This window comes from Postia placenta (genome assembly GCF_002117355.1).
Source record: "Postia placenta MAD-698-R-SB12 unplaced genomic scaffold POSPLAscaffold_2, whole genome shotgun sequence".
Taxonomy (NCBI): domain Eukaryota; kingdom Fungi; phylum Basidiomycota; class Agaricomycetes; order Polyporales; family Adustoporiaceae; genus Rhodonia; species Rhodonia placenta.
The window spans coordinates 331,241-357,761 of record NW_020169833.1 but is presented as its reverse complement, the minus strand read 5'-3'; the positions used below and the strand labels follow the sequence as shown (position 1 = coordinate 357,761).

The 26,521-nt window shown below is 52.3% G+C and overlaps 9 protein-coding genes across 9 annotated transcripts; 5 read left to right on the top strand and 4 right to left on the bottom strand.

The window, feature by feature from the left end:
* Window positions 1–1,651: 1,651 nt before the first annotated feature.
* POSPLADRAFT_1119717 (hypothetical protein) lies at window positions 1,652–1,888 on the bottom strand (the record flags this gene model as incomplete). The annotated part of the gene is made up of 1 exon (XM_024483504.1): window positions 1,652–1,888. A coding segment is annotated over one exon (237 nt), but the record flags the coding sequence as incomplete, so codon positions are not given.
* A 572-nt stretch (window positions 1,889–2,460) lies between these two features.
* On the top strand, window positions 2,461–4,419 carry POSPLADRAFT_1031047 (hypothetical protein; the record flags this gene model as incomplete). Its single annotated transcript, XM_024476763.1, has 9 exons — window positions 2,461–2,589; window positions 2,640–2,826; window positions 2,879–2,959; window positions 3,016–3,077; window positions 3,128–3,493; window positions 3,546–3,617; window positions 3,673–3,884; window positions 3,938–4,136; window positions 4,189–4,419. The coding sequence occupies 9 exons, from the start codon at window positions 2,461–2,463 to the stop codon at window positions 4,417–4,419; spliced, it is 1,539 nt and encodes a 512-aa protein (XP_024342574.1).
* Window positions 4,420–6,759: 2,340 nt separating this feature from the next.
* POSPLADRAFT_1072769 (hypothetical protein) lies at window positions 6,760–8,521 on the bottom strand (the record flags this gene model as incomplete). The annotated part of the gene is made up of 7 exons (XM_024482547.1): window positions 6,760–7,041; window positions 7,077–7,235; window positions 7,288–7,431; window positions 7,493–7,589; window positions 7,648–7,760; window positions 7,823–8,429; window positions 8,511–8,521. The coding sequence occupies 7 exons, from the start codon at window positions 8,519–8,521 to the stop codon at window positions 6,760–6,762; spliced, it is 1,413 nt and encodes a 470-aa protein (XP_024342573.1).
* A 1,637-nt stretch (window positions 8,522–10,158) lies between these two features.
* On the top strand, window positions 10,159–12,304 carry POSPLADRAFT_1132688 (hypothetical protein; the record flags this gene model as incomplete). The annotated part of the gene is made up of 7 exons (XM_024484241.1): window positions 10,159–10,460; window positions 10,813–11,145; window positions 11,197–11,377; window positions 11,432–11,635; window positions 11,664–11,757; window positions 11,815–11,934; window positions 11,997–12,304. 7 exons carry the CDS (start codon window positions 10,159–10,161, stop codon window positions 12,302–12,304), a joined length of 1,542 nt encoding a protein of 513 aa, XP_024342572.1.
* Window positions 12,305–13,354: 1,050 nt separating this feature from the next.
* Window positions 13,355–13,676, bottom strand: POSPLADRAFT_1132011 (hypothetical protein; the record flags this gene model as incomplete). Its single annotated transcript, XM_024484162.1, has 2 exons — window positions 13,355–13,481; window positions 13,537–13,676. 2 exons carry the CDS (start codon window positions 13,674–13,676, stop codon window positions 13,355–13,357), a joined length of 267 nt encoding a protein of 88 aa, XP_024342571.1.
* A 1,458-nt stretch (window positions 13,677–15,134) lies between these two features.
* On the top strand, window positions 15,135–17,519 carry POSPLADRAFT_1031044 (hypothetical protein; the record flags this gene model as incomplete). The annotated part of the gene is made up of 11 exons (XM_024476762.1): window positions 15,135–15,414; window positions 15,473–15,517; window positions 15,785–16,079; window positions 16,139–16,195; window positions 16,255–16,439; window positions 16,498–16,683; window positions 16,740–16,761; window positions 16,825–16,911; window positions 16,967–17,054; window positions 17,111–17,237; window positions 17,305–17,519. The coding sequence occupies 11 exons, from the start codon at window positions 15,135–15,137 to the stop codon at window positions 17,517–17,519; spliced, it is 1,587 nt and encodes a 528-aa protein (XP_024342570.1).
* Window positions 17,520–18,244: 725 nt separating this feature from the next.
* On the top strand, window positions 18,245–19,833 carry POSPLADRAFT_1068806 (hypothetical protein). The gene is made up of 5 exons (XM_024482316.1): window positions 18,245–18,278; window positions 18,336–18,515; window positions 18,572–18,724; window positions 18,782–19,618; window positions 19,676–19,833. Exons 2-5 carry the CDS (start codon window positions 18,454–18,456, stop codon window positions 19,716–19,718), a joined length of 1,095 nt encoding a protein of 364 aa, XP_024342569.1. The 5' UTR covers window positions 18,245–18,278; window positions 18,336–18,453; the 3' UTR covers window positions 19,719–19,833.
* A 3,216-nt stretch (window positions 19,834–23,049) lies between these two features.
* On the top strand, window positions 23,050–23,865 carry POSPLADRAFT_1131372 (hypothetical protein; the record flags this gene model as incomplete). The annotated part of the gene is made up of 1 exon (XM_024484071.1): window positions 23,050–23,865. One exon carries the CDS (start codon window positions 23,050–23,052, stop codon window positions 23,863–23,865), a length of 816 nt encoding a protein of 271 aa, XP_024342568.1.
* Window positions 23,866–25,590: 1,725 nt separating this feature from the next.
* On the bottom strand, window positions 25,591–26,292 carry POSPLADRAFT_1064485 (hypothetical protein; the record flags this gene model as incomplete). Its single annotated transcript, XM_024481809.1, has 1 exon — window positions 25,591–26,292. The coding sequence occupies one exon, from the start codon at window positions 26,290–26,292 to the stop codon at window positions 25,759–25,761; it is 534 nt and encodes a 177-aa protein (XP_024342567.1). The 3' UTR covers window positions 25,591–25,758.
* Between the last annotated feature and the right edge of the window lie 229 nt (window positions 26,293–26,521).

Genomic DNA, 26,521 nt, shown 5'->3' with positions numbered 1-26,521 from the left:
GACTGACGTGAATTTCAGATGACAGGCAGCACGACCGGAATGCTACTAGAAGACGGGCTATCTGCGCTCTTTGGACGTGGGTGAACTCATAGCGATGGACAATCTGACAAGGACTGCCTGCTTCCTGCCGTGGTATCTGACGACCCAGCAGTCCCTGTGTCATTCTGCGTGCGGCACAATGCAGTTCGTCGGATGTACTCCGCTAGTGCGCGCTCGCTGTCCGAGAAGGCGTGAGAGCAGCTTGTGTATCAACGGAGAACAAATTACCGTTAGGGAGCACCGAGATCTAGACGTCATGGGCGGTCGGTCTTTAGAAGGCGCCGTTTGATATAGGTGGAGCATCGACACAACAGTTGGACTGCCTCACTGAAGACGTTGGGCTCACCGTGCGCAGTATACTCTGCTTGCGATAGGGCAGCTTTTCATGTACTTAGGATGCATGCCGTGGTGCCCGTTACCAGGAATTATTTGCGCTCAGGTTGACCCAGAATAGAACCAGGCATCCGAAGAGCCTGCACAAGAAAACATCACAAAATGTCTAGTAAAGGGCGCCGGTTACACTGGGACAACGCTGTGGTATACATCATAGATTGCCTCCTGTGATGTGTCCTAACGTTAAATGTGCGGACTTCGCCTAAATGGTTCTGCCGTATCCAACGAGCTGCTAAGCTTGAGGAAACGCCGTACACTCGGAGATCAAACGGTGAACAGAGCCTGTCTCCCTCGCGACAGTAGTGCCTTGAATGGTGGCCAACGGGATAATTTACCCAGGCCGATTGTTAGGATCATGAGGGTTAAAGCGATGATGTGGCTCTTCCGACGCGCCCAGAAGAGCAGGATGAGTGTCCGTAGAAGGTCGCGCCTGCGGCGGCGGCCGTAGATCAGAATGGGTCTCGATGGGCCGTATGCCACAGGGTATCCATAGAAGGGATTCAGAGAGGATGTCGGTGGTATACGCGTATGGGAATTGGGCACCATATCATCGTGGCGCGCGTGTACCTCGGCGCAAGAGGTAACTGGTTCTGCCGTACTATTGGCATCCGAAAAAGTGCGAATGTACGCGTGTAAGGGATCGTCCAGGTCCGATAGCGGCTGCAGGGAACCACCGAGCTCTGGACATATTACTTGAGTGCCGGCCGTCGCTTACATCAAGAAGATGTAGTCTTCTTACCCGCAGGCAATGCAGTTGCAGAGAAGCACTGTATAAGGTCTTCAGCAGAAGGGAAGAAAACACGGGAGGTTGCCGTAGGGGGCAAGACACGCCTAATTTGGACAGTTAGCCATGTTGATCGTGCACCTATTAGAGAACACCCGCTTAACCAGGTTCCATATGCCATAATGGGCCCACGAATAATTGAGTACGAGAACTTCAATGTGACTGTCAGCTGTGACATGTTATCAGCCTCCTGAACACTAACCTGCTGACAGCATACCCGGAAATTGGGGTACAACTTCGCGGACATACCACGAAATTAGATTGAGTTCTGGCTGGATTCAGATAATCAGTAATCACATGGACTTAAAGGACTGAAGTTTATTGACACACAAGGGTGTTCAGGGAGACGCCGAGCAAATCTAGTAATACAACGTACTGCAATACGGGTCGTGCAGGTGTACCACCCGACTCATGTCGTGTGTTGAGAAATTGGATGTGTAGCCGCAGAAGTTCCGTCCATGCAACGAGCGTCGGGCGGACATGGTCCCGCGTCTTCGGAAAAGCTGACAACTTTATGATGATCACAGGGCGTCCAAAAGGATCGCAAGCTTCGGTAGGCAGGCATTGCAAAAACGACGGAGGGCGGCTGATCTGGCGCGGAAGTACGGACATCCGCCACGATAGAAGCCCGTGTAGCGATTGGGCGGCATTGTCTAGAAGGAAACCATGGCGCTACGATTGCGGTAATGATCAATGCTGCGGTCAGTTTAAGTTATATGTAATGGAGGCGGGTCCACAACCTTAAGCATTCGAAAAACGAAAGCTTGTACCTTGTCAGCTGGGTGAATTCGCGTAGTGTGTTTGGCACTCAATGACAAACCTATGTCATCTACGACCGCATACACCGACACAGCGTGCGGCTGCGAGGGCTGTTCCTTGACGTGCTCCAACGTGATTTCTTGTAATCGTTCTTGTAATCGCGCCACTATGTCCAGATGTGCTTCATACGATTTCAACACAGCTCCATGCTGTGCGCATAGAGAGTCGTACAAAACCATAAAGTTGGATGCACAGAATACAGGACGCTTTCCTTTCCTTGGAACGTGAAAGCAAGAGCCGAGGTCGCGAGGCTAGGGCAGCGCGGTGGCTTACCCGACAGTTGATTGCATGTGAAATAACGTGTCGGAGACGCGCTCGAGATGGTCCCGTGACCCGCACCCACTGTGATCAAAGCCAAGCGCCCTTCATCCGTGCCTCGAAAGTCATAGTACGAGAAGGTCCTCTCTTACGTCAAATTTGCACGGATGGCCATGCATACTGAGATGCTCTATGAATGGTTCCAGGCCCAGGGTGGATCTATTGACACATCTTCCATAGGCATAACCGAATTTCCTCTCTACGGACGCGGAGGCGTAGCTTTGAGGAATATTGAGGTATGGATCGCATCTTGTGGTGTCTGTTGGTATCTGTATGATGATGTCAGGCAGGACAAACTCTATTCTCTGTCCCGAGAGAGCTCACCCTTTCTATCCGGACTTCGTCCCTACCCAACCAACTCGGAGAAGGAGCATGGAAGCAATTTGGGCTGGATAGCGGTTGGTCTGGACTCATTCTTTGCTTGATGTGGGAAGAAGCACAGGGTGATGCATCTAAATGGTCCCCTTATTTGCGTAGGTATCTTTGAAGCACAGGGCTCACGTGATTATCTAATACATTGCGTAGGGACATTGCCGTCGACATTCGATACGCCCATATTCTGGGATGAAGATGATTTGTGCGGGCTTCAAGGGACTGCTGTGTTGAGTAAATCATGTTCTTGCTCAGTAATGATTCTGTGCTGTGAGCGCCATTCCCAACAGACAAGATCGGCAAAAATGAGGCCGAACGAGACTATACCGAGAAGGTTGTCCCCGCCATTCAGGTAAAATTGTTACACTTATCGTAAGGAGCGACCCCTGATGGTGTGTTAAGAGTCGGGGGGATATCTTTCCCGCCGATGCGGTGCCGCAGTACTACAGTTTACAGAGATATCACATTATGGGCAGTCGGATTCTGTCCAGGTCGTTCCATGTTGAGCCGTGGTCGTCCGATGAGGAAAGCGAAACCGATGGCGTGGTACAAGCTGTTGGGGACTCTGCGGCCCCAATGGAAATCGACGTCGAAATGCCGTCAGCGGAATCTGGCTTCACGGTTGAACCCGGGGAAGAGAACCCCGAGAACGCGACTGAAGAAGTGGAGATTGCTGAGGACGAAGAAGACGATGATTCGGAGAACCCTGCCGACGTCGCAATGGTCCCCATGGCCGACATGTTGAATGCCCGTTTCGGCTCCGAAAATGTGCGCCTATAATTGGTGTCTGTCGTTCTCTCTTTCGCTGACTGCTCTTCAGGCAAAATTGTTCTATGAGAAACATGAACTGAAAATGGTTTCTACGAAATTCATCAAGGCTGGGGAACAAATTGTACGTCTGTTCTTAACCGTTCGCTCTGAACATACGATCGATCAGCGTTTCGCAGTGGAACACATACGGCGACCCACCCAACTCTGACTTGCTCCGGAGATATGGTCATGTCGATGTCCTGCCTCTTTCCTCGCCGCTGACCGGAGAGGGCAATCCGGCGGACATTGTCGAAATCCGCGCCGACCTTGTAGTTGATGTCGCGGTCAATGCTTTGAAAAATCAACCACAGGAAAGAGTTGATTGGTGGCTGGAGAATGCTGATGATGAGTAATTATGTTTTCGCTGAAATCTTTTACCGTCTTCTCGCTGACATGAACCAGCACCTTTGTGGTCTTGACTGACTGCGAGGTTCCGGAGGAGCTCGTCTCGTTTGTGAGGCTTCTACTTTTTCCGCAGGACGAATGGGAGAAGATAAGAAATAAAGGCAAATTGCCCAAGCCGAAGGTTGACATCGCGTTATTGTTCATCATTGCGGATGTCCTACGGCGGCGTGCGCAGGACTACCCAACGTCACTAGAGGTATTCCGTCCGCATATTTGAGAGGATGGCTGGCTAATGGCAACACGGTCAGGACGACGAGTTGCTGCTGGCGCCGGGCAAGGTCGAAGAGCTGTCGTTGAACGGGAAAAATGCCGCAATTGTCCGCCTTGGAGAAAAGCGTATCCTACGCGGCACTTTGCAACAAGTGCAGAGTATGGAAGAGAAGCTCCGTGCTAGCATGGCCGGAAGCAAGGACAAAAAGCGAGGAAGGGATAGCCAGAATGCTAGCACCAGCGTACGGGGAAAGAGGTCAAAGCGTTAGGCGGCGTTTCTCAGCGGCCGAACGCCCTGAATGTCGAGCCAATAACAACGATGGTCCTCACGGGTTCCATGCCGCTCATGATCCTGTGCCCTCAAAATTGACACTGGTTCTGCTGCGACATCAATAAAAAACACTAGTCGACTATCGTAACGAACTGACCGTCAAATTGTTGGTCATGTGGACTTCCGGTAATAAGATCAGCTGTCACCGTTCAATGAAAAGAAAATAAGTCCCATTGCGTACATGGTACCGCTACGAGAGTTTTGGCGGACAGTTGGCTGCGTACTGCCGGAGCGGGCCTGCACACACTATTAATCATTTCACAAAGCGGGGACAAAGCGGATACAAAACTGAATATTTTAAAACAAATTCATCTCACAGACCCATACACTCAGCAGGAAAAACGTAAGCTTCATCGTCATCATGAATCACTTCAAACCGCCTCTGTCACTCACTCGATTCAGAGACCTTCCGACACGCTGTCAGTTCCTTGGAAAAACATATTTCTGATTGTGTCCTAGAAAAAAGCCAGTCTATCTTACTTATTGCCTCAGCGCGCACTTGCTTTACCGACAACACGGTCAAAAGCGCTGCATTGCAGAGACGCGACTCTGACTACTCATCATCCTTCTCCAGCAAAAGAAAAAAAGGTCTATGCAATAGTGGAGCTTTGTGAAATATCTCTCTCTAGTTATCCAGTTTCTATGATGGTCACGCGCAGACCATTCGCCGGGGTGTCAACCGGAGTGGCCGATGTGAATGTCTAGGCACTTGATAACGGCTGGGAAGGGAAGAGTGTCAGCGCCCGGGTCCTCGTTCCTAGTGTTGGACATCACGAGGCAACCTTCCCCACGAACGACCTTCAATTGCGCCCGGTGCAGCTTCTCTCTGCCGTAAGCAGAACCTGCTCGTATCAGTCTTGAGTTCTCGCGTTGGATCAACCCTGAGTATGTACTCTTTATCACCTGGGCAGGCCGGACAATTTCATTTTGATCAATTCTATTTTCATCAGATGGAGTTGTTTCGATCAAAAGTCTTTCTTCCCTTTCTTCCCTAGGATATGTCCATCAAATAAGTGCAAATTACATTATTTTTCTTTTGTAATCTCTCGTTGGCATGATGCCGGGATGTGCGCCCTCTTCCTATACATCGCGGGCGGGACCTGCCCGGACGTGCTTCGAACTCTCGCTGATAGGGATAGTATTTTAGATTGATATCTGGATCCCCATCTTGTTCTCCGGCCCACATTGCATCCTGACCAAGCAGAGGGTGCCATTGTCCCATTTTCGCGCAATGTCCAGAGTACGAGAGCACCCTCCGGAAACACTATCCACAGCAGAAAATGTCCGGACTCCGGACAATGAGTCCTGCCGGTGCTGCATACTTTATGAAGTAATCAATACTTGTCTTTTATGTGTGCTCCTCATCCTAAATATAATGCCACGGCTTAGAACGGCTTGAAGACGGAAAAGAGCTCGGCTTCAGCGAGGTATGTCTTGCTGTCGACAGTGAGCCACAGGTAGATAACTGTCCCATGAAGGTTGCTTTGAGAGTCAGTTTTGGTCAGATTGAGTGTCACTAGCGCTTTACGATGCGCGTGCAGGGCACCGATAGTAATGCACGCACAACTGCTAGAAAAAACAAGAGCTGCCTTGTACAATCAAAAACTCATCGAGAGTAGGGCAACAGGCTGTAATGTCAGGAAACGACAGGGCACAAGGCTTCAGGTAGTCAGCTATAACCTGCGTGGCGCTCGAACATAGAGAACAGACCGGGCGAAAAGGATAAATTGAAGGGCGCACCAAAAGTGATACCAGGCTCTCCACAGCATCCACCTCGACATAGCGCAGCCACTCCAGCATGGATGGATGCTTGCACTCGTAAGCAAAAACAATCTGACGTTCAATCGGGAGTGGGGGAGGTAACAACGGCCATGCATGATCAGGTCACGACATTATTGGTATCAGCCATGCGGGGCGACGGGCAGAATCGAACGTGGAATGAATTAAGTTGATACGACGAACAGGTCGATGAATATCCGTGTCCTTAGTTTGAGGTGTTCAGACCGACGCAAGGCGCACAATTCACGTGTATTTGGCCGAACTGACAGAACGAGTGACAACAGCAGCGGGGAACGATTGACAGTCAGGTAATGCGTGTGGAAGCTAACGCTCATACTGATAGCTGCTGATCATAAACGAATTGAGGACTCACGTGGCATCAAATTGTCGTAATACTCTGGTGTACAACGCGGGCGACGGCCAGTACGCTCCCAGATTCATAGTTGTCTATGGTACACGCTTGTGTCCCAGGCGTTCTACTGTATCCAATATCCAAGGTCTACAAGTTTCCCTTGGACTGTCCCGCAATGCCCGACCCTGGCCCTGCGCGGCGATGCGCCCACTCGCTAATGAGCACGCCCGCGATGGCCGTGAGCGGCGGCACCCTAAACGGAAGCTCGTCGAGCCCGACGTCACTGCTCTTCGCGCGCTGCACTTGCTCTTCCTTGGGGACCGCGTCGCCCGCGAGCGCGTTCACGGTCGAGGGCCTGTGCGCCTCGTTGTCGCGCTGCTCCTGCGCCTGTGCGATCTTCTTGTGGTCCCGCCCGGTGAGATTCGTGCCCTCGGCGTGGCTCAGCACCCGGAGGACCTCCTCACGCGTCCACCATCGTGCGTCTGCGTTAGAAACATTAGCCATGAGATGTGTCTGGTAGGCATATGGTGCTTGCCTTCTAGCTCGTTGTCCAAGTCCGTGCGCAGCGGCGCCGACGAGTCTGCGGTCGCGAAGAACCCGACCATGAGATTGGCGGGATACGGCTACGAGACAGTCAGTGAAGTCTTGGTACGATGACGTACTGGAGGGACGCACCCATGGCTGAGTAGAATGGTATTGTACATCCCACGCGCGTACGCCGGCCTCCTCCCAGATCTCGCGCTTAACGGCGTCCTCGAAACTCTCGCCGGGCTCGATGAATCCAGCTAAGGCAGAATAAAACTTCTCGGGCCATTTCCTCTGTGTGCTCCAAGGGCCCAGGGTCAAATTATTAGTCACGAGTGTCATCTGTGCGACGCACATTCCTCCCGAGCAAGACCTTCTCGCCAGACTTATCGACCACAGCCATGATGACAACGGCGTCCGTGCGCGGGTGAGCGAAGTTGTGCAGGCCTTTTCTGCATTGCAGTGAGGCATCAGGAACGGTGCGGGACTCTGAGGAAGTAGAAAACCAACGCGGAGGGACATGGCTTCTTGCCATCATTGTTCGCCCATGGAAGGAGGGATGAGCAGGATATCTTCCAACCTGCCCAGAGCGAGTAGCTGGGGGACCCGCACGCTGGACAAAACTGATGACACCCAAGCCATTCAGAGAAATTGAGATATCTGATACACAGATATTGCGACGCACCTTGTTTCGCCCATTCCAGTCCGTCAGACTCCGAGCCTCTGCAAACACACATGCCTCAAACGCATCAAAGAAAGCCATCGCGCCTCGCGACTCGAAGAACGTCAACTCTGCACCCGCCTTGCTGGGCTCCGATGCCTGCAGGGTCTTGTCCAGCACGTCTTGTGCAACATCGCTCACGTCCAAGGAGAAGTACGGCGTGCCCTTGAGGTTGGCGATGACAGTAGCTGTGTCACTCTTCGCGCTGAAATCAGATGAGGGGAGTGCATCCGCTTCGTCTGTCTGGGGCTCGTGCAGACCGAGAAAGACGATCGGTGGGCCGCGGAACCGCGCAGCTTCGACGACCAGAACATCGGATGGGGCGTATTCGCCCTCCGCCTGTCCCTGCGAGAAAAAAGGCTCTGAGCCGAGAAGAGGGCGGACGTCCGCAGTCGAGAGCCGAGCTAGGGATCGCTTGTGGGTGCTGGGTTCGGAAACTAGTAGTGGCTGACCGCCCTGCAAGACGACCCAGCGCGTTGAGGGCGCGAGAGCGATTGCGTTGAGGAAGTTATGCGAGGTGCGCAGCCAGGAGAGGCGGTTGAGGGGCGAGCCGCCGAAGAAGTTGACGTATCTGTACAACAGGGCTCGTCTAGGTTAGAGGGCTGGAAGCTAGAAGCTCGTCCCATGATAGCCATGGCTCCCGCACACGTACGTTGCAGACATCTAAACCTTTCTGAGAACTTGACGATGCGAAGGCAGTGTACGACGGGGAGTAAACGGCACTGGTGCATATACGACCCCGGATTTGCCAAGGCTACCCATATATAATCCTTAATAATCCTCCGCGAGAGCGCTGTTGGCTTACTCAGTCAGCCGTACGCGTACGCGGGAACCGCCTCGGACAGTCAGACGGACGAGTATTGCATGCGAATTCATTGGAGACTCCAAGCAATACTCTGTAGTATGCATCGTTTGCATTCGTGCACTCGATGGTCTCCTCCGACGTCCGTCAAGGCGTTTAGCACTTCTTTATCCACCCGAATGCCACCTACTGCTAAAATAAAGGAAACAGAAGTGTGCCTCTACTAAGACAACTTGAGCATACTCATGCAAAGCGTGGACCAATGCTCATGTACATGACCATGACAAGAAAGGGAACGAGAATACCGCAAAGGTACATATATAACTACCCGTGGGCATCTGTGATCTCAGTCTGATCGCTGAGGCAACTTTATCCCTTGGCTCCAGTACCTATGTATGTCAGCAACCTTCGTTACTCTCGTCTTTGTGCTTTTCAACTTGGGGCTGCCATAGGCGGCGCTCATCGCCCAGTGCTCATGCGTACCGAAAATATCGGAATCTCTGACACTGCTAATGACTCGCTGGTTGCGCTTGTTAATGAGTGAACGACGCGCGCAACACCGTCGTGGTTGACGGCTGTGTTATGAAAGTAACGGCAGCGCGGGTGCGACGAAGGAGTCTGAAAGTTGCTACTCCCATCTGATCCTTCTTTTGCACTGTCGACGTTTTAGTTGAATCTTTGTATTGTGAATAACTGAGCACATGGCGCCACTCCGACAGATGTGGTCCTCCAGAGTCACGAGAGGCCTTGCCCCTCACCTTCTCACCATTTCTCTGGTTATTGGTGTGTTGGTGTCCCGTCTGTCAAGGAACAGGTCCCTTGCCATGAAATACAGCTTTGGTGCATTGCGCAAAGGATAGTACCGAGTGTGTACCCGACTTATCATTGCCAAGTCTGACTTTTCTCAGTTAGCTTGTACATGACGCGACTATCGTCCCGACTTGGAACAAATTCACGTACCCCTGCACTAGAAGACTATAAAGGCGCGCGTCTTCTCCATCTCCTCCCAGAAACAGATTGATGATATCACGCTAAATCAATCATGTCGTGAGAGGAAGTGACCATATGGTACGATGCCTATGTAACTGACTTCATTAGCCATTCAAAGCTTCTTGGACCGATGAGGCCCCACACAGTACGAAGGTTAATTGAACGTGCACATGTCCCCCGGTACTACAGAACGCGACATCCGACTCCTCATGATATGTTTCCATCATAGCGATTTGTCAACTAATCTCTGACTGCGCCCTACTCTAGCTGACAGGAGGCCACCATCAACCCTGAAGAGGTTTGAAATCCAACGAGATATCATGAGAACAACACCACTCGAGGTGCCGACTGCGGCCTTTTGACATAACAGAATGAGGAAAGTGCCCTTCTGATTCATGCCCCATAGAGTTCAGCTTGGAATACAATTGTCCCTGATTGAAATGGCAAGAGCATGTAGCATAAGCCTATATAATCGCCAGCAAGACGTCTCTCCAGTTCAGGAATCACCATGTCGACCATCGCAATAACTGTCTGCTTGCTCATTATTTTCCTCTTCCATAGAGTGTTGTTGTTCCGCCGAAAGCTGAAGGTTGTAGTTATTCTACTCGTCCGAGGGGTCTCATTCATACATTATCAGGCCGTGAACAATCTCCCGGGCATCCGTTGCACCTTCCCCTTACTCAGCCTTCTGAATGCTATCATCGGGACAAACAAGTGGAACCCAGGCCTTCTCTGGGCTTGGACGTGGAGAGCTTCATGCAAGCCCTGTCTTCTGCTGCATGCCATTAAAGATATCTCAACTGCTTCACAGTATATTCATCCTATGGCTCGGAAACGATATCCGTTGTGCCAATATTCGGCGCTCCTGCAATATCTACATCTTCCGTTGAAATTGCTCGGCAGCTTATGTCGCAGGACAATACGGCGCAGTTGTTCAAGCCCTCCTTTTAGCCTCGTGAAGGTGCATTCTGGTGAGTATCTTCTGCACGAAGGCGGGCACCGAGCTCATGATTATTGAGGTTATTGTCCAATAATATCGTCTTCGCCACCCCCGACACGTATAAGAAGCACCGTCGCGCTGTTGGGCCAGCATTTTCTGCAAAGACGCAAGTTCGTGGCAATCATACTTGGATCACAAATATAAACTGTCTCTCTCCTGTAGATACACGATGGTAGCACGAGAGACTGTGCAGCTCTATCATGAAATGGTCAGATGTGAAGGGTGGACTTCACAAACATCGATACACCTCGACAACGTGAGCCAATGGATGTCAAAGGTCCGTGTTGTCCCCTATATTAAGCGAGACATACCATTCAGAGACCTTCAGTTCACTTTGGGGGTGCTGACGCGTTGCGCATTTGGAATGTCCTTCTCGTGGAACGACGACGACCATGCCGAAGGCATGTCGATCGGCACGACACTTGCCCTAGTTGTCCAAGGTACTATCATTCGTCAAGTCGTACCACAATGGGCGTACAGGCTGCCTATCCGGCGGTCAGTGGAGTGTCGTATCTCTGGCGCAAGTATCTGCTCACAAGTACTCAGGTTGAGGGAGGTCGATGAGGCCTACACTCGTATGACCGCCTTCATGCAGTCTCTCGTCGCGGATAAGAAGGCCGAGGCTGTCACCGTGGAAGGGAACGATACATCTCCCAACGATCTGTTCAGCCGCCTGATCCAAGCTAGCGAATCTGAAGGGAAAAACGGGTTAACTGACAAAGAGCTTGTGAGTGGGTTTCTTTGCTTTCTATACGACATATCGACCGCGTGTAATCTTGAGATCAGCAATGTGTTCATTTTCCTGTTCGCCGGGCACGGTACGAGTCTATTCAACCCCGAGAAGCGTCAGAGATCGCTCATGCAGAGTGCAGACACAACGGCGCATGTCCTTACAACAACACTCGCATTGCTCGCTCTACATGAAGACGAGCAGGAGAAGGCTGTCGAGGCAATACATGAGGCTTTGCCTGACTTTCGCAACCCTGTAAGCTTCGATATCAGCAGCTTGACAGTGGGGCCAGAATGACGATTGTCACCAGACGTTCGATGACTTTGATGCACTGAAAAAGGTCCTAGCTTGTTTCCTAGAGGCTGCACGCCTTTTCCGTCAGTCGTACCCATATTTAGCATTCTCCGTGTACTCATCTACATTTAACTGCTCAGCTCCGGTTAGTGGTATTCTCAGAGTCAGCGGATCCACCATAGCGTTGCGTCAGAAAGGAGACTACCAACCTCTGTTCATCCCTCCGGGAATCAAAGTCAACGTGGACACGATCGGCATTCGTGAGTGCTCCCATCTGTATGTTGTCGAGAATCGAAGTCACATTGATTTGCTTTTTTTCAAGTTTACAATCCGAAGTACTTTCCTGATCCAGAGCGATATGATCCCTCACGATGGTATGGGGAGAATTCCGAACTGGACTTCACGTTCTTCGGAATTGGACCTCGTGCCTGCATCGGCCGAAAATTCGCACTCACGGAAGCGGTATGCCTTTTGGTATGTCTCCTGCGCGACTGGAAACTTGATGTGCCCCTGGAGCACGGGGAGACGGGGGAGATGTGGCGACAGCGCGTGATGCAGATCAAGTTCCTTGGACTGACGCTTGGTGTGCCGGATGTGCCATTACTTATGACGAAGAGGACAACGGCTTAAGCTATTCGAACACATGTTTTTTGTTCGGAAATCATGTACAGTATGTCTGCGGTGCATTCCGAGTCCGCATGATGATGTGAGTTACGTAAGTGACGCTTGAAGAACAAATTGACGTCGGGCGCCTGATCATCAAACATATTGACACGCCGCGGCATTGGGCCCGTGACATAGTGATGATAGGTTTCCTTCCTCATTCTAAGGCCATACTTGAATCACCTATCTGCAGGGACATCTACAGAGCGACCACGTCGGGGATATCCGACATGGCTGTTGGTTGTTGCAGCAAAATGCAACTTGAAGTCAATGAGGATGCTACGACTCTGCAGGAATCTGGTAGTATCTGTGGAGTGGGACCGGACAAGTGCTCTTGTAACCGCAAAGACAAGCTTTCCAGAGAGTAACACTTTATTCGAGTAGGTGGTACGAGAAAACCGTTTCACGAAAAGCGGTCATATAGGCACAACCGCATGATCGCACTCCCCACAGGAAGGCATTTATATTACTCCTCCACTGACCACAGTTCGCTTCCGAAACAACTAGAACGCGCCAGCGCAAGAACAAGAAAAACGAAACTCGCGACACTCACGCAGAAGGTGAGTAAAGGCACTGTTGTCTCTGTTGTGGCCCGCACTCGCTCGAACTTACGAGGGGTCTGAGAGGAAGTTATGCTGATAGCAACCACGTGTGGAGAGTATCACAGTCGCATTGAGGGACCGTGGGTGATTGTGTACATATTCCCAGCTCAGAACGCATCGTGAATATACCGCCGCAATAATTCTTCGTCGTCATATTCAGCGCGGCGATTATAGTCAGCGTACTCGTTGCGCCGCGCTTTCTGCCGCCTGCGAAGACGGTATCAGCATGGTCCTTTCGTGTATGCAGACTCGCCCTTACCTCATGTAATCGACAATCGAGCTGGCGTCCCGCCTCCCGTTGTAGTCGGACAAGTGGCCGTGCCGATAAGCCCGCAGAGTCCTCATATTCAGTCGTGTATCAGCACTTCAGGGTACACGTATTCAGTAGTATTCACAGCGTCGCTTACGGATATCCTCAAATGTCTTGGGCACTGCATACATCATGCTGCACGCTGCAATCCACTCGAGCTAACTTGGCCGTCCCCTGCAGCGCGGCCGCGGCTTTTGCAAAGTCGGGCTCCAACGCCTTACAGTGTCCACACCTGGATGTTACAGCGTGTGTTGGTATGAATAGCTGTACGTTCCGCATTATCCAACCATGGGGTATAGAACTCGACCAAGAGTAGCGGCTCATGCGCGACGGTAGCGGCAAAGTTGCTGCTGCCGAGCTCCACCACCGCAGTAGCAGTACTGCCCACGATGGCACAGACGATGAAGAAAATACGAGAGACACGCATGGGTAGAAAATGCAGAACAGCTGCGCGGTAAGCTGATTTATATACCCCGATGGTCACCCTCGTAGGGGATACATTTATAAAACACAGGCACGGCTGCACTCTGGCACATTGCTGTACCCATAAGGTAGGCTTGAGAATCATTGACACAGGCGCCATGGGCCCACAGGCAAGGCCGATGGCGCTCGTCGAGCGCGTTACTAACCCTCCATTTTCTCGCGTCATGTGCCGCGTCGTTGTGAGCATGTCTCTCTAGCCACGGGTTAAAATATGCTTACTTTAAGCAACAGTCCTATGCTTTGTTGAAAGGCGTAATGACTCGTCATTCTCCTTTGAATGGTCCCGCAGGTGGATCAGACCTTGGTATACACGACCTACCGTCGATTTGCGGAATGCTCAACGCACCAGCGGTATAGTTCGGCACTAGATATATCGATATATAAGTGGCATACCAAAGGACGCATGAGGTTGGGCTTTTGAGGCGGCGCTCCAGGAGGTCGAACTAATTGATCGCACCTGCGGCGCACTTGAACTTGTGCTTGCTCTTGAGTATCGAAAGATAACATGATACGAGACATGCAATTAAATACCAGACCATAAATGCATGATCGGAAGCAGGCAGATGTTTCCTTGAGCATCGAGGCGAAGGCCTTTCGTTCAGGATGGCATCGAACGTCCTGGTAGTGCAACGCGCGTTGCTTACCTGTATTTGTGTAGCACATGCGTGATATGCCGGGTGACGGGTACCGACCATCGACACCGAACTTACCGTCAGGTAGCGTGTTGGAAAGAAGACGTCAGACGTGGATGTCCGGAGCCGACGCGAGTTGAAGGAATTGTCTGCTCTGAAGGGCTGCAGTTACGAGGGATCGAAATCACACGGGATAAGCGCCTGTAAATCTGTCCGAATCCTTCACGAGCATGTCCCCCGCAACCGTACATGCACGCTATGCACGCGACGAATCACTTTCTTCCAGTCATAAAAGGGCTACCACCGCAAGAAAGCGTAGGTAGGCAACCCGCCCGCGCATCCTCTCACACGTCGGGTCGGCAACAAAATGATCGTCAAATATCCGAGGCCAGCCGGACATAAACGTCCGCAAATGATGACCACTGTGTACGGGATGAATCCTTCCTGTCATTGAATGCGGCCTTTGCCTCTCCAAAAAAGACGTCTCTCACGACCATCGCGCACCCGAAGAGCAGAGAGCGGCTGAAGGCGGGTGTCGGGCCCTAAATCAGGCTGCTTGACTGCCACTACCACACTCGCAGCACTACCGCGGATCACCGAACACCGCCTTGGCATGGTTCCCAGCTTCGAAGTCGATGCAAATCTCGGGAGGCATATGGGCGGCCCTCATGGTACGCACCTATTCATATATGCACATATAGGCGGGCTGATCCCAGTCGTAGCTCTTCTTCTAAGTCACACACGTTTCCTTCCTGCTCTTCCCTGCTGCCATGGCTGTCCGGAGTGTCGGCGCGTTGCTCTTACTGCCATTCTTCGCTTCTGTCGCGTCTGCCATCGTGCGCAATGGCAAAGTCGGTGCCAACATTCCGCGCATGCAGCTCGTCAAGAAGGTCGATCTCCCGCACGTAGGCCCCGTCGTCGATCGCAACGGCACCGAGATTCCACCATACAACACGACCTACTACTTCGAGCAGTTGATTGATCACAACAACCCGAGCCTGGGCACGTTCTCGCAGCGATACTGGCACACGTGGGAGTTCTACGAGCCTGGTACGTGCAAAGGCGGGGTAAATATCCTTGAGCTCTGACGGCTGTGAACAACGCATAGGTGGTCCTATCATTATCACTACACCTGGAGAGCAAGACGCCGATGGTAGGTCCCAACTGTTTGATTGGTTGAGGTCGACTGGGTCGCGAACGAGCCGGTGCCCGTCTATTACTCATGGCTTTGTGAGAGAATACGGGTTTTCTGGATCTGTGCATTCGAGCCCCTGTAGGCTGTTTTGAAGCCTGCACGCAGTTTTTACGACGTCGTGACCAAGGTCATGCTCATGTTCCATGAGATGGCGGGCTCGATCGGGGTTTCTCACGCGAGGTCGGACGTGTATATCGATAGCATGCTCATCTTCCCCTCATACAGGCTTCGAGGGGTACCTGACGAACTTAACGATCATGGGACAAATTGCCCAAGAGCAAAACGGAGCTACCATCGTGCTCGAGCATCGTTATTACGGCTATTCCAATCCTTATAATAATTTGTCTGTCGCGAGCCTCAAGTATCACACGATCCAGCAGGCGATCGACGACTTCGACTATTTTGCTTACAATGTGAAGCTCGCCATGCCTAGAGGTGACCATGTCACGCCTGCAAAAGCGCCATGGATCCTGGTCGGGGGCAGCTATGCGGGTGCTCTGACCAGCTTCACTAAAGTCAAGTAAGAACAGTGTTCCTGCAAATTATGGCGAGAGTTTCACAAAGTCTCACGTTACATAGCAAACCCGACCTGTTTTGGGCGGCATGGTCCTCCTCTGGTGTGGTTGAGAGCATTATGTGCGTACCATACCTTTCCTAGCTTCCCGGACGGACTACTAACTAAAGCGCTCGACCAGTAACTACTGGGGTTACTTCGACATCATCCGGCAGTACATGCCCGCGAACTGCTCTGCGGATGTTCAGGCGATCGTTGGCTACTTCGACGGCATCGTCGCCAAGAACGACACGTCTGCGATCGACGCTCTCAAGGCGACGTTCAACATGACCGCGCTAACGCACCTAGACGACGTTGGGGGTGCATGTAGGTGTCCTTTACAATGCCATACACACTGCTGCGGTGCTGATGCGCGAATCTGCAGTGGCAGACCCTCTATACTCATGGCAGGATCTCCAGCCTAGCAGCGAGCTCAGTGATAACGCATTCTTCGAATTCTGCGACGCACTGGAAGTAAAGGATGGAGAGAATGCGCCGCCGCAAGGTTGGGGTCTCGAGCACGCGCTGCAGGCGTATGGTTCGTGGTGGACGAGCACCTATTATGAGACAAGTAAGTGCGCGTGTCGATCGCAAGCGTTGAGACATGTGTTGATCAAGACGCGATAGTCTGCCCCGGACAGGGTGTGGTGTGCGTCCAGTGCATTTGCTCGTCATCTTCTCCGTTCGACTGACTCGTGCTTGCAATGCGCAGGGAATGTCTGGGCTCGTATGATCCTACGCAAGACATCTATACTGACATATCTATCAACAATGCCGAGCGCTCGTGGTTATGGATCGTGTATGTGCCGATTTCGGCTGCCTCCCTGTGGCGTGTTGATGGGCGTGTGATACAGCTGCAACGAGATGGGCTTCTACCAAGACGGCGCGCCTGATGGCATACCCACCATCGCTTCGCGGCTTATCCAGCCCATCTACGAAGAGGTATGCCATGGTCGAGCCATCTGGTTGTGCAGCCCTATCTGACTCGGTTGTTCCAGCGCCAGTGCACATACTACTTCCCAGAAGCATTCAGCACGCCGCCCACGCCGCAAGTCAACGCGACCAACGCGGCCTATCATGGTTGGGACGTGCAGTCAGAGCGGCTCTTCTTCGGCAACGGCTTGCGTGAGTCCTCGTGCTGTCCATGGCGGTGCCCTTGATCTTTTCTCTGATGCTTCACATTGACGCGTAGGCGACCCGTGGAGGGACGCGACTGTCTCTGCAGATGGTCGGGGGAAGCGGAGCACGCCGCGGCAGCCGATTGCGGTGGGTGATGGCTTCCACTGCTCTGAGATGTACACGGCGAATGCGGAGGTCGACCCGACCATTGCCCTCGTGCAGGCGGAGGGGCGTAAGGCCATGCACAAATGGCTGAAATCTTGGAAGGCTCCGACCCCGTCCTCATAATTACGCCGAGGAGCATCTGATCCTCAAGGCCACATCTCTCGCTAAATCTTACTATATCTGCGTCATAATATATCTGCTTGGGAAGGACATTTGACCGAAACTCGAGGTGCCGCGTCTGCCGACTATCTCTTTGAGTGTCTACGAAGTCGCCGCGATCGCATGTGAAGCGTTGGAAGATAAATGACCGGCGTTTTGATCATGCAAAATGTTCCTGACGTGAAACAACTGCCATCGGAGAGCGACTTGATGGCCAAAGTGACAGCGGGCGGTGTATGTGCGTCGAGATGTTGTTGGGGGGCTCTACGAAACCCGTGATCGGGAAGATGATGCAATCTTTCGTATACTCGGGTTTCTTGGCATCTAACAATCTGGTCGCTCGATCAATCGTGAGTGCCACTGCAGCGATCTGGATTCCACATCCGTTAGCATTCTGAATGGTCTCTGTTAGCTACTAGCAGGAAATCCACTTTAAGCAAGTATATCGTTCTTCAAGGCACAAGTGCTGTGCCGAGGTCATTGCTAAGACGTAACACGATGTTGTATCGTTGGGCGGTGCATCTCTTACGTTTCTAACTTGCTTAGCGGCAGTGTGCCCCATCACCGAGTCGGCATCTGCAGCGCCTTCGCTGCCGCTAACCGCCGTCCTCGGCAGCTCCGCGCCTTCGGAAGGTTGGTACGGTATAAAGCTTGAGCTCTGTGTGCATCAATCCTCAGCTCCTCCTTCATCTTCACTCGAGCCCCGAAAGTCGGTACTGGTTGGTGAGTTACTTCGAATCCTTTTCTACCCTTGGTATCGGAGCTGACGCTGCTGGGCAGCCTGTCTTTCGTTCACGTTCTTTCTTGACGCATTTTTTGTTGACGATTTCTATTTACGACCTTCACTTCCTTACCTTCTAATTCACTCACCCCATCCCTCCAACTTCTCACGATCATCATGCGTACTTCTGCTGCTGTCACTGTTGCCCTTGCTGCGGCTGCCACCCCCATGGTCATGGCGTGAGTAGTCTGACATCTTGCCTTATTGGGCTGTATTTACAAGGGTGTCTCTGTAGTGACTCTGCCTACGAGCGCCGTGAACTTTACGACCTCGTCGCTCGCGCTGCGACTGCGGCGGAGAACGTCCCTGCGGACCAGCAGGGTAGCCAGGCCTTCGGCCTTTTCAGCCTCCTCGGTCATGGTCTTGAGGGTATTGGCAACTTGATCGAGTACGTCAACTATTGATGATGCCGCATGAAATGTGTTTACTGATCGGTGCCTTGTAGCTCCAAGAACAAGAAGAGCCGCGACCTCGGCGACATCGAGGACATCATCGCTCGCCACCTTCCTGAGGAGCACGAGCACGAGCATGAACGATTCCGTGGTCACGAGCATGAGCACGAGCGTTTCCGCGGCCATGCCCACAAGCACTTCCATGGCCACGAGCAAGAGCACGAACACGGCCGCTTCCGCCACCACGAGCATGAGCACGAGCACGGTCGTTTCCGCCACCACGAGCACGAGCACGAGCACGAGCACGGTCGTTTCCGCCACCACGAGCACGAGCACGAGCACGGTCGTTTCCGCCACCACGAGCACGAGCACGAGCACGACCGTTTCCGCCACCACGCGCACGAGCACGAGCTTGAGCACCGCCCCTCGTCTCACTTCCGCGAGCACGAGCACGAGCGGTTCCACCGCCCCGGCCGCTTCGCGCGTGAGGTCCCCGCGGCACCCGCCCAGGAGTCGCACGCGCCCGCTCAGGCTGCGGCCCCGGCCCCGGCTCAGCAGAACTCTGCAGAGCACCCGGCGGAGCACAGGCACAAGCACAAGCACGGCAAGGGCGCGCACCGTCACCACGGCCATCACCGCCGCCCCCAGGGCGCCCACCGCCAGGGGCAGTACGAGCGCCCTGAGGACGCGCACCGTCACCAGGGCCAGTTCGAGCACCCCCAGGACGCCCAGCGCGTGCAGGCTCCGGCTCCGGGCCAGCAGCCTACGGAGGTTCACCGCCAGGCTGCTCGCGAGCTCGTTGACCTCTTGACTCGCGAGGACCAGGGCAGCGAGGCTTTCAGCCTTGGCTCGATTTTCAAGATCGGCAAGGACATCTTCCACGCGTTCGAGTGAGTCCTGATTGTCGCTTTGCCTTGTGGCGGTCTGGCTGATGTTTTACATTGTAGCCACCACAACAGCTCGCGCCGTGCTATCCCCGAGGAGTACTGAGTGCGCATCTGAATGGACTATGTGAATACGGTTTAGTGAAGCCACATCCTGAGGTTGTAGATACTTATTGATCGTCATGTATTCAACGAAAATGCGGATGTTGAGGAGCTCACCTAAAAACCTGTGTGATTTGAGTTGATCTCATAAGTTGTCGGCTCCTTGTATTGTCAAAGCTTGTGCGTTGTGTTCGCTCGATGCTGTAGACGGATTGTGATGGTCCACTCACGTCGATCTGAAGCCAAGTGGAACCTCCCATTTGATTGGTGAATATGTTTTCCTAGGAAACCTTTGAGCAGGCGGTACAAAGTTGTCGACGGACAAGCGCGTCCAAAGCCCCGCGTGCGCGCGCGCAGGCACGACCTCGCGTTATCGCGTCGGGATCGGCGCAACATGGACGCGCCCCTGGCGCTCCTGACCATATTCCTATTCCCGATGTTATTCGTTCTGGCTGATTGTTGTGGATAAAAATGGCTCACTGCGTGCTCCTAGGTACATACCCGACGATCCGTAGAGCGAGAGCTTCATGTTTTGTGCTTATCCCAACCGAAGCTCGCTCCTACTTCGTTAGGTACTCGCTCACCTCATCAAGACCACTGCGAAGTTCAACTAGGAGGCTTTTTGTACCACACAATACTTCAATTAAAGAATGTCCAGTTGCAGTTGCGGACTCGTAAAATACAGCAACTGTTTAGCATCCACTGGCTGATACTCGTCCGTTCATTCGCCACTTCCCTATTTCAAGAAGGAAAGATGGGTAACTGCGCAATAATCATCCCTCTCATCAGGCATTGCTACCAGGTTGCTCACAGTGCTCACGGATTTTGAGGCGGAGTGGAGTAGATCCCATATCTGAAGGCTTGAAGTTCCACTCGGTCAGTGGCGAGTCATCGTCCGAGAAGGCAGCCGAAGGGGCTCAGTGGCTTGAGTTAGCACTTGCTCTAGTCGAATCATGAGCTGAGTCCCTTCACCCTTTCCGATAATTGCTTGTTCTTGATTACTATTTGTTCGGTGTATTGTTTGAGGTCTGCACGGCTGTGCTTGTAATTGAAGAACTCCATGTGGGTCGATCGCGAGTAAGGGTATCGACACTCTTGGCCGCACTTCGAGTATGAAGCATTTAAGCGATCAGTCAATGATTCAGCCTAAAGCAAGACTTTCATGGACTCCAATATCGTTGCACAGCGCCTAGAACGTCCCTTGCGCACTAGATCAAGGTGTCCGGGAATGTCGCTCATCTTTCCGACCCTTGTTTGTGGCTATGTACCTGTATTTGCTCTTGTGGCGCCCTCAGAGGTCGTTACATTGGTCGATAAATGTTCGCCTGGGTTCTGCATGGCTACGCTTGTGAATATTGCAGAACGCCATCGCGTTTCGGGCATCATTCGCGAGCAAGGGTATCGCCGACACACTCGGCGGCACTTTGACTAGAGAACTCCCTTTTGAATTATAACTTACCCCTAACCCTATGTCATATTCTTGGCCAGTGCACGTTCGAGCCTACTATCAGAGGCCAGGCTGTTGGGCTCTTCTCGAAAACTGCCGCGGAATGCGACTGAAAATCACTGTGCTTGGGCCGGAGGGGAATGGGTGCCTGCTCTTTGAAAACTGAGAACGCGACGAGCGCATGCTAAATGCGCATGTGTTCCTGCGGTACACGTACCTAGCTTCCACTCTGATGCTTTCACCTCAGCACCACCAGTGAACACGAAGTACTACTCTTCAGGAAGGAGTCCAGTCATTGCTGGTCTGTATGCAATGATGCGTATGCTCACCTTGTTTGTTGTCTGACTGAGGGCTGGAAAGTAACGGGCTCAACCTGCAATCGTCTTCGACAGGTTTGCCACTTGCAATGTGAACCGTAAACTTGCAATAACGCACTGCAGAGTATGGTTCAGAGCATACCTGTCGTAGCATCTAGACCTGCATCATTCCAATTGCAAAGTAAGTGTCCTAACCCCATCGGTGATAGAGGCACGCGTGCACTCGCTGATCAAACTTGACTGTTGTCACTGTATGCAGAGCATCGTCCTCGCGGTCTAGCGCTCAGAATCCCCAAGTTTGACAGATTACTCGCTTGCCGATTATCCAGGTAAAGATCCCCTGCAGTTTGCAGCGCCACGTTCGGGTTGGTCGAGACGATGGTGTGGCGCCTCGATCTAGAGTGGAGCAATTGGCGTCATGAATATCTCACCTTGCCGGGGTTCCTTGTCGATCTCTATGTCCTATCCTGCAAGAAGGACTGTACTTTAGTATGTGCTTCCGCATGGTCACTGGTCTGCATGTCGACTGCAAGACCCCATCCCATACGTTTCAATGCACATGTTGAACACGTTTGCGATCGTCGGCACAAAGTAGGGGCTTTCAGTCTGCGAGGTCTGTAGAATATCAGAGGTTCTGTAAACCAAGGGTCGCTCACGGCCCAGCTCTGTCTGTAGCGGCTTCAAGTGAAACCGTCAAGGGGTGGAGTACGAGCACCTTTATTTTAGGTCGATTTGCTCTAGGTAAGTTTGTCCTCGCGGACGCGAGCCGTTTTACGTTCTGATAGCTTTTTATGCGAGTTCAGGCCTTAAAAATTGACGGACCGGATCCTGAAATGTAGACGGCCTTTCTTTGGTGCGTGCCGACCTGACGCCTGTTGAAGTCTGTCCTGACGCAGCCGAAGTTAAATCAATGTTAATGGTCATATAACCTTTGTCCAACTTCAATGCCTGGCCTTTTCGCGTGCGTCCCCGAGATGGGCGATCCCCTGTGTGTTCGCGAATTGAATTTACCGTACTGTGTCCTCTAGCTCTACTGGTAGTTGGCGGCATCGTTGGTCGGATATGACCGGTAATCAGGGCCCGCTGCGCGGTACATGCGTGTGCCGTGTCATTGCGCGCTTCGAAATATTTATCACCTCATGCGGCATGCCAACCAGACGCCAGCATAGTGAGAGGAACTGTGCCTTCACTCCTTGCGCTCACTCCCAACCGCTTTATCTCTTACTTCACCCGGAAGAAACGAAAGAAATCAAGTATGTATTTTCACCAGCACCCCAGGGTGCTCCGCAAGACACTAGAACAAACATCCCGGGGGGCCGGCCCATAGTGTCCAATGACCTTGTGGTTCATTCTAACCGCTTCGCATCTTTCTTTCTTTCTTGGCGACGCATAACAGCAAGCTCCCTGTCGAGACGCGTCCTTGGCTCTGACCTCAACAGGTTCCAACATGGACTACTTTGACTTCAACGTGCCTATCCCCGAGCTAGATCAGACGTTGGCAGTGGCATCCAGCGGTCATTTTATAGAGGGTTCAAGTGGAGATAGCAGGCAGGATCGCACGCCGGTAAGTGATGTGCGATACATTCCGTGTGTTTTGTATCACAAGGATATCGCAGGTTGGGACACCTGGGCAGCGTCCAGGCCCATCAGGCAGCATCCCAGTTACCATCTCTACAGCATTCCAGCCTAACGTGCACGTCGACAATCTGCGTCCCGATATCGTGCTCACGTCGTCCGACAACGTGTTCTTCTACGTGTGTCTCCATCGCCTCCTCGCCGCATCCGACAACGGCTTCAACTCCCTCTTACCCCCACCCTCCGTATCCGACGAATTCACCCCCGTGATCGATCTTCCCGAGTCGGCTGACGTGCTCAATGTCGTGCTGCACAGTATTCACAACTGGGACGCCAGCTGCTTCGCGCCTTCTTATGAGACGCTCTCTGCGGCTATCGCTGCGCTCGTGAGGTACGGTATGCAGCCCAAGCGCATGATCTTACCCACCACATCGCTTTTCTCACTCCTACTTGCACAAGCCCCACTCCAACCGATTGATGCATACGCTCTCGCCGCCTCGTATGATCTGGAGGAGCTGGCAGTGGCCATCTCTCCACATCTCCTCGCATACCAGCTTCCCTCCTTAACCGACGAGGTATCGAAGCGCATCGGAGCCGTCTATCTAAAACGGCTGTTTTTTCTACACAACGGCCGCATGGACGCACTCGGACGGCTGCTCTTGCATCCACCCCAACCGCACCCGGAGACCCCTGAATGCGATAACGAACAGCAACGGAAGTTGATGCGAGCATGGGCTCTTGCATCTGCGCACTTGGTATGGGACGCGAGACCAGGTGAGCCTACAACGTCTTGTGCGGTGCTCACTGTCTAATATATAATCGGCGTGGATCTTCATCAAGACCTCTCCACCTATTTGCTGCAAGCGTCGTTGACACCCCTCGAGAGAGAGTTATCGTGCGATCTGTGCAAATTGTCGTTGCGCGAAAGGATTAGTACGCTAGTAATGGAATGGTCCGCTGTGAAGGTAAGTGTGTTAATTATGAAACTGCGACATGTAAGTAAAGCATGACTTTATTGCAGAGAACCATCTAAACGCTACCACGTCCGCCGACCAACTTTGGAGGGCATAAACCGTCTTGTGTCGTCAAGTCGCGGGAATGCCATATGTCCATGCGCTCCTCCTGAATGGCGGGGTATGTATCACTGTGCAGCATGTTATGTCACTCTCGCGACTGCTACGATCCGTTGCGCATAATCTCGAATGTAGTCCATTTTGTTTTCCGTAGTTCTGCTTGAACATGTCCGCGTTGCGCAACACAGGACCGTATCATTGGAGCCTGTAGCCAAGCGAAGCACGCTGCAGATAGGAGATGTGATAGCCGATACATGTGGGGTAGCAGAGTGGACTCCGATCCGTCTTGGGCGGCGACAAGGTGGAGGCAACGGTTGAGCGGTGCGGTGGGCCAGTCGCTCGCACCACGCGCAGTGATCAATCTTTTGATACAAAAGATTGAATGAAGAATGGAAGAAAATTGAAACCGCCTAATAAATATTTCGGTGCTGAGACTGGAAGAAAGATTGAACGAAGATCGCAGCAAGTTGATTATGTAATAAATCTCTTCATTCTTTCTTCGGTTTTCATTCGATATTACATCCGTGAGATCAAATAGGTGCTGTTCACTTTTCGTTTGATTCTAACTTGATATTTTGAACAAAAAGATCGAGCCTTGCCAGGGGTAGCGGACACATGCTCCAATACAAGAGAGGACGCCTATGTTCATCTCAATTCAGCATCGTGCCTGAGGGGATCTAGATGCCGATCAGCCGGTAAATCTGGTGTGGACCGCCAGCATACCGGCCAGCACTTTGTAGAATGCTCTGAGACGGCGTACAGTCCAATGTGTGGCCCTTGGACGTCCTCTTGCTGTGACAAAAGTTACATGAGCTCATCGTTGTCAACTTGAAGTGAGCGATGTTACTGCGAACATGGAGGGAAGCAGATGTGGCTTGTTGTCTGGCTCGACACAGACACCGATTGCTCTGCGTAAAGTGCTGGTTGCGTCCTCAAAAATCCCAGCGGCCTCAGTGGGATCACTTCGTCTTTCGCCGCAGATTGTATCAGTACATGTACTAGAATTTGGGCACAGATATAAATAAAAAAACCGCGTGGCCTCAACACAACGGCTTGTCTGGAAAGCATCCTGTAGCGGTTGTATCAGTGAGTCTTGACATCAACCCGGAAAGGATGGTCTCGTTCCGCACAGACGTAGCTCAAGTTCTATGAGTCACCAGTGCTTCGGCGCTTATGTTTCCTCTCAAGAAATCGAGGATCGTTCACGTCCGCCACATCCTCGAATTTGGGTCAGGCACAGAAGGTGAAGTGCATCTAGATCGTGACGATCCTGACAAATCGACGGACACTATGCTAGACAGCTATAATAGAGTGTGTGCACGTTAGTGTTCACCAGACTAGAAGACTTGTATCGCAAACAATGTAAAAGAAAAGCTGAACATTGAAACAGGGTCAAAAATTCACACGCATGTCAGTTTCCACCCCTTTGAGGAAGGCGGCATTCCTGTTATGGACATTTCAAATACTTGAACCTCTTCATACGACCCGCTATACAGGCACGAAACGCTTGTATCACACAGATTACAGTTCTATGAATACCAATGATTCTAATAATACATCATCAAATGATGCACGGTGTTTCTCTTGTGGGAAAATCGTACCACAAACACACTATCGTAAAAGCAAGCAGTCTCACTCACGCGCCTGAGTCTGATACAAATGACAAAAGCCGTCGCAGTCTGCGTCGCATACGCAAGAACCCGTCGCGCACTTGCATTGACCACCGCAGCATGCAGAGGTAGCACCGCGAGGCTCATATTGAGCGGGAGAAACATTCCAGATGGTGTCCGTCTGAAACGCGTTCTGGCTGTATTGAGGAGGAAAGAGAGTCGGCTGAGAAGGTGTCAAAGGAGCGTGGCGGCGGAGATCCTGGATGGACGCCGGAAGGAACGGGGGGAAAGGATTGGAGGCAGACACATTGACGGCGGCGGAACTCTGAGAAGACCAGTCGCTTGTCCCTGGCTGCAGAGCCGAATAGTCGAAGCGAGAGGGCTGAGCCAAGTCAAACGAGTGCAGGGGACAACCTAGGCAATTCAAGCAAGAATGCGGATTTAGAGGGGTTACAATCGAATCCTGGCCCCGGGCGTCCATGCATCCTGGGCAGACGCACGCCGAGCCGCATTCACAAATGGTAGGCGCGCTGAACGGTACATCCTGTGCCTGCATGTCGTATGGAGGGCTCCAGGACGGAAAGCCTTGCGCTGTACCGCTCGAGCTGCTCTGGGGGAGTGTGTGGCGTAGAAGACGAGATTGTGGATCTTGAAGCCCAGAGGGTCTAGTGAACGAACCAGAAAAGCCCGAGGGTCCGGGACTATTAGCGATTGTATTGGATCTGCGATAGGGACTGTCGAGGGTCGGCCTTTGTAGATTGTAGCGGCACGCCTCAGATGCAGAA